General features: G+C 44.3%; 1 protein-coding gene across 1 annotated transcript in view; it reads right to left on the minus strand.

The window, feature by feature from the left end:
- Positions 1–4,633, minus strand: part of LOC119422360 (voltage-dependent T-type calcium channel subunit alpha-1H) — a 98,703-nt gene extending 94,070 nt beyond the window's left edge. The window contains exons 1-2 of the mRNA XM_037689716.1: positions 4,577–4,633; positions 2,631–2,920 (exon numbers count right to left, since the gene is read on the minus strand). Of these exons, the coding sequence (XP_037545644.1) occupies positions 2,631–2,896 (266 nt within the window). The 5' untranslated portion in view covers positions 2,897–2,920; positions 4,577–4,633. The remainder of the gene's footprint in view (positions 1–2,630; positions 2,921–4,576) is intronic.
- Positions 4,634–5,048: the final 415 nt, after the last annotated feature.

A 5,048-nucleotide genomic window follows, 5' to 3' on the forward strand; every position in this document is an offset into this window, starting at 1 on the left:
ATATAGATAGATATTTGTAACCTTTAGATATCTTCTCATTAACGAGCGATGGCAGAATTGAACAGGAGATGAATCAACATATTGGGGCCTCCTCTGGTCTGTTGTGGTGAAAAAGAAGCGGAGCTGAAAAGCAAAGCTCTCAATATACTGGTCGCTCTATGTTTCAATCTTCACCTAAGATCATGATTTAAAATAAAGAACAAGATTGAAGAATCAAAGGGCTGAAATGGGCTTCCTTCGTAGGACGGCCCAACTCAGTCATACGGTAAACAGCTTGTTCCCTGGGAAGAGCTCAAAGTTGAGTCTCTGCTCCTCCTCATCAGAAGGTCACAAGGAAGGCGTCTGATTAAGATGCCTCCAACTGGAAGATGTTCTAATGGGAGGAGACCCCAGGACAGGCCTAGAGCTCATGATCTCTGGCCTGGAAACACCTTGGGACATAAGTATAAGTTATATGTTCGTTGTACATTGTATGTTCCCATACAATGACAAAATTAGTTCTCTGCATTTAACCCATCACACCCAGGTGGAGCAGTGGGCAGCTATGCAAGTGCCCGGGGAGCAATTAGGAATTGGGTGTCTTGCTCAGAGACACCATGACATGTGGGAATGGCTGGGGATTGAGCTTGGGACTTTTGGGTCCCAGGTTGACTGACCTACCTTTACCCCATCTCAGCCCCTACATCCTACATCCAAGGAGGAGATGGAGAGCGTTGCTGGGGAAAGGGATGTAAGGGTTTCTGGACGGATGAATGGATGAACAGACAGACGAACGTTCTTCGTTATATTGGCAATAGCTGTAAAATTAGTAGATGACTTTTTCTAAAATGTTAGTACTAGAGATCTTGAGACAATTGGTACAAAACGGAATGCTAGTTTAGAATTTTTTTTACTTAAATTCTGACTAATAAGAATATTATTTTGGTTTGTAATGCTGATATTGATATCTAGAAAAGAAGTGATAGAAGAGTGGATTGATTGTATGTTACAATGACCTGCCATACTTTGTGTTTATGTCATCTGTTCCATTTACAGAAACATTCTCCACACTCAAGGACGCCACTGTCTCCCCAAAAAGAAAAATATATATATATGATAAAAAGTGTAGCTGGGAAGAAACACAATAAAATGTTGTGTAAGAGCAAAAGTCAGACCTGTCTCATTATGTAGTTAGATACGGAGTGAGAAAAACCACAACATGTTGTAAACAAGGTGCAAAGGAGCATCACTGCTCTTATCGAGGGAGAAAAATGAAGCGAGGAGGCAGGTAATTAATTTGTAATGTGTAACAAAAAAAAAAACAGAACAGGAGGGGTTACCTCAGGAAAAATGGGACTACCCGCCCACTGCAACCCTGCCACGTTCCTATCATCATCTCTGTTGAACAAAATCCAGCCACATTACTTCCCCTTCAGATTACTCACAGCAACACAAGCTCAACATGAAAAGTGCACTCAGACACGACGTGTGGAGGAGCAAACTGCGCTCAGAACACATCAACATAAAACAGGACACCTGCCAGCCACTGAGCTGCACCAACGTGCAAACAGACCCAAAGAGAGATGCTCGGAGTCTCGTGAAAACAACCACAAGCGGAAGTAACCGGGTTGTCGGGGCAGAGCGATGCTGTTGCCAAGCAACCAGGTGATTCCTCTGAAAAATCCTCTCCTGGGGAGATTCCCTTGTTTAAGTAAGGGCATTTACTTGCCTGCGAGTCTGCACGCAGGCGTGCATGTGTGTGTGTGTGTGTGCGTGCATGTGTGAGATTGTGACTGTGTGTAAGTTAGTACTGACACAGTGAGCATACAGCGATCTGGGATGCAGCCATGGTAACAACACAGCAGGCTACTGAGGAGTTCACGGCAACTATTTTCCAGTTGTTGTACATTTTATTTATTCAGCAATTACGTATTTATATTTTATGGAGTACACAGAGTGCTGACAGTGGTAATTACCTGCAAACTTGCAATGACAAGCAGAGGAACACACACACACACACACACTGTCATAAGCTGTGGAAAATATTCAATTTGGAGAGCCTCGACAAATCCCTGAGGTGCTGCTGACGTTTATGCATGCTTCAGAGTATTCATTGCACCTCACACACTGATATCTGCAAACACACACACACACACACACATCTTTGCGTTTCCAGCAGAATTGGATGGAGGCTCAGACAGAGAGGAGAACGGGAGATAAGAAAGCGAAGACGGAGTCAGGTTTGGGAGGTGACGCCAGTCTTCACCGTTTGTAACTCGTGTCATATAAATAGCGGCCGGTAACAATGCGACTGACAGGCAGATGTAACCCTGGAGATTCATTAGGGCTCGTCACTATGGAAACCTGCAATCAGGAAGAAATGCAAACCTTGTTTTTCTACAACGGATGTAAGGAAATACCTGAGCTCTTCCAAATCCACATTTAGAGGCAAACACACACACACACACACGTGGATGTGCAGAATGTTGACCTTCTCCCCACCTTTCTTGTGTTTGAGGGTAAAATAAACATCCAGGCGCTTCTTGCCTTCTATATACAAAAGCTTTGATAAAGTCCAGACTATGCGCCTCTCGCACAATAAACAAAGAGGAACTTTCGCTCTGCGTCAGGTGCACTGTGGTAAAGGATATGGGTGGCAGACGACTCTAAGGCACCAGGAGCGAGGTGGACTGGTTTGGGTCAGAGCCAAAAGAACCACCGGCGCAAGGGAGGGGTACGGCAGCTCTTCCTTTTCCTTCTCCTCCTCCCCTCCCTCCTCTTCTTCTTCCCCTTTGTGCTCCAACTCCTCTCCCTCAACGGACACATGTACAGCCTCCCCCTCCTCCTCCTCATCCTCAGCCTCTTGTGTTGGGCCGTGGTGCTGCTCACAAAGGTCCAGCTCCTGGATGCCCGTCATGGCCGTGCTGGGAACAGCCCGGACCTAAAAGAAGAAGCCTAAGAGCATTGATCTAAAAAAATAATAATAATACTGGAATCGTGCTGATTGTCAAGTGGCACAGAAACAAACCTTTCTCTTTTATTTTTATTTCCACATATAAAGCAGCTCTGTGCGTGAATCTACACAAATGTAAACAGGGAGAACTAATAGGTATGAACTGAGGTGCAAACAGGGTCAAAGCTGACAACAGGAAGCACTTAGACCTCATAATAATCCCACAGCTGTATGATTCTGCCATGACAACAGGCCATTACTGCTGATGCTTTTAATCCAGACTAGCTTTAAACAATCTGGACACACAGAGATAAAGTGTCTCCGACAGTTCTGTCATGAAGAGAATTAACTGGTATGGGGAGTAACATTGTCGGGCACTGATTTAATTTTATTTACAACCGTTTTACCATACATTAACGCCGTTTAGCAAACTCCAGCATTGACATTTTTCATTTGACTGCTAATTAAAAATACAAACCGCAGTGACATTGACGAGCTAAAGCAGACTGGAGTTAAATTTTCCAAAGCACTGATGGAGATTTCTTGCAGGACTAAAATATCATCCGGGAAACGTCTGTTTAAATTTTAACATGAACTCACAGGAGCAAATTCACTTTTTTTTTTTTTTTGGAGTCACATCAACTTTCCTGCTTTATTAGGCAGTGTAAAGCGAAGCTTGGCAGGAAAAGATTCACGCACACATTGTCACACCTCACACACACACATTGGTTCTCCCTCTGTGCTCCTTCCAAGGATCCCCCAGAGATTCTGGTTAAATTTACTCTAAAGCTAAAAAATTCTTGTGAAGTTATCTGGACAACTGAGGTTTTTGCAGGCAAACTAGGAGTCAAAATACAATAGGGAAACTCAGTTCACTGCTTAAAGAAGAACATATCTTTCTATTCATTATGGAAACTTAGCTTGGACCATTAAATGAGTTCTGCACAGCTGAGGGGTTTTTACTGTGATTCAACACAGAGAATACACCAATTAGTCACAAAAAGGGCCATTTCTTACACAACTAAAAACCTGCTGATGATTCTTTTCAACATTCAAAAAAAAAAAAAAAACAACCTGATTACACAACCCTCTAACAGTCTGCCATGATGGATCCAAATCCTCCTTGTGCTTCCCAGACTGTACACCAAGACCTCTGCTGCTCTATAGAAAGGTTTGTACACATGTTGAGCAAACATTAAAACCTGCTTTATATTATTATAACACAAATGCAAGCTGCCTCGTGCTCAGTAAAGCCAACATAAACTGCAACTCTACTTATTTTACCCATAACCTTGAAGGCCAATAAATTGTATGACGAGGTTTCCAAGCACTATAATATAAAAAAGTCAGAGAAATCCTGCAAAAAAGCTGTTTAATCCAATAAAATCTAATCTCTCGTGATAAGTTTGAGTGATCATGGAATTTATTATGAGGCCTGATCTGCACAATAGCTCATTCTGTGAAAGACTTCACAACTGCGTGTGATTATTTTAGCCCATCTTTCCCTTTCTTGGTGAACGTTAACGACAGTGAGCGACATCATGGCCCTTTTTCAGAGCAGTGGACGGGACAGCACGGCAATAAAAGTACAGAACAGCACCAAAGAAATTTAAAAAAAGAAACAACTTTGCCCGGTGTTCTTACCGGGGAGCAGCGTCCATCCACCAGCGTGGATCTCTTACTCCCGGTCCGCCGTGCGCCCTGAGCTCTCCGAGCCCGGGTGCTCCATCAGAGAGCCGCTCGCTGCTCCTCTGCCTCCTCCCCCCCCCCTCCTGGATATCCAAACTCACTCCGTCAGCCGGGAGAATCGTGCAGACGGGTAAAAAACTTAGTGACGCGACGCACAAGTTTCGATAGAAAAGGTAAAAGTGAAGTTAAACGGGACCGAGCGGCTCCTTTCTTGTGCGTCTGCGCCCCCTCGGCGGCTGGACGCGCTGCGCGGTGTCAGGTGCTGGAGTTTGGGCACACCGGGGAGGAGAGCTGCGTCAAGCCAGTCAGAGCCAGGCGAGGCGCTCTACCTTCAAAATAAGACTATCTGCTCCAAACTGCCATGAAGATCAGCTGCTTGGGTTGACAATTATCGTTCAACTTGTAATATCTGGAAGGAAAAGTCATG

This window comes from Nematolebias whitei, chromosome 16, assembly GCF_014905685.2.
Source record: "Nematolebias whitei isolate Nwh7 chromosome 16, NemWhi1, whole genome shotgun sequence".
In the NCBI taxonomy this organism is placed as follows: domain Eukaryota; kingdom Metazoa; phylum Chordata; class Actinopteri; order Cyprinodontiformes; family Rivulidae; genus Nematolebias; species Nematolebias whitei.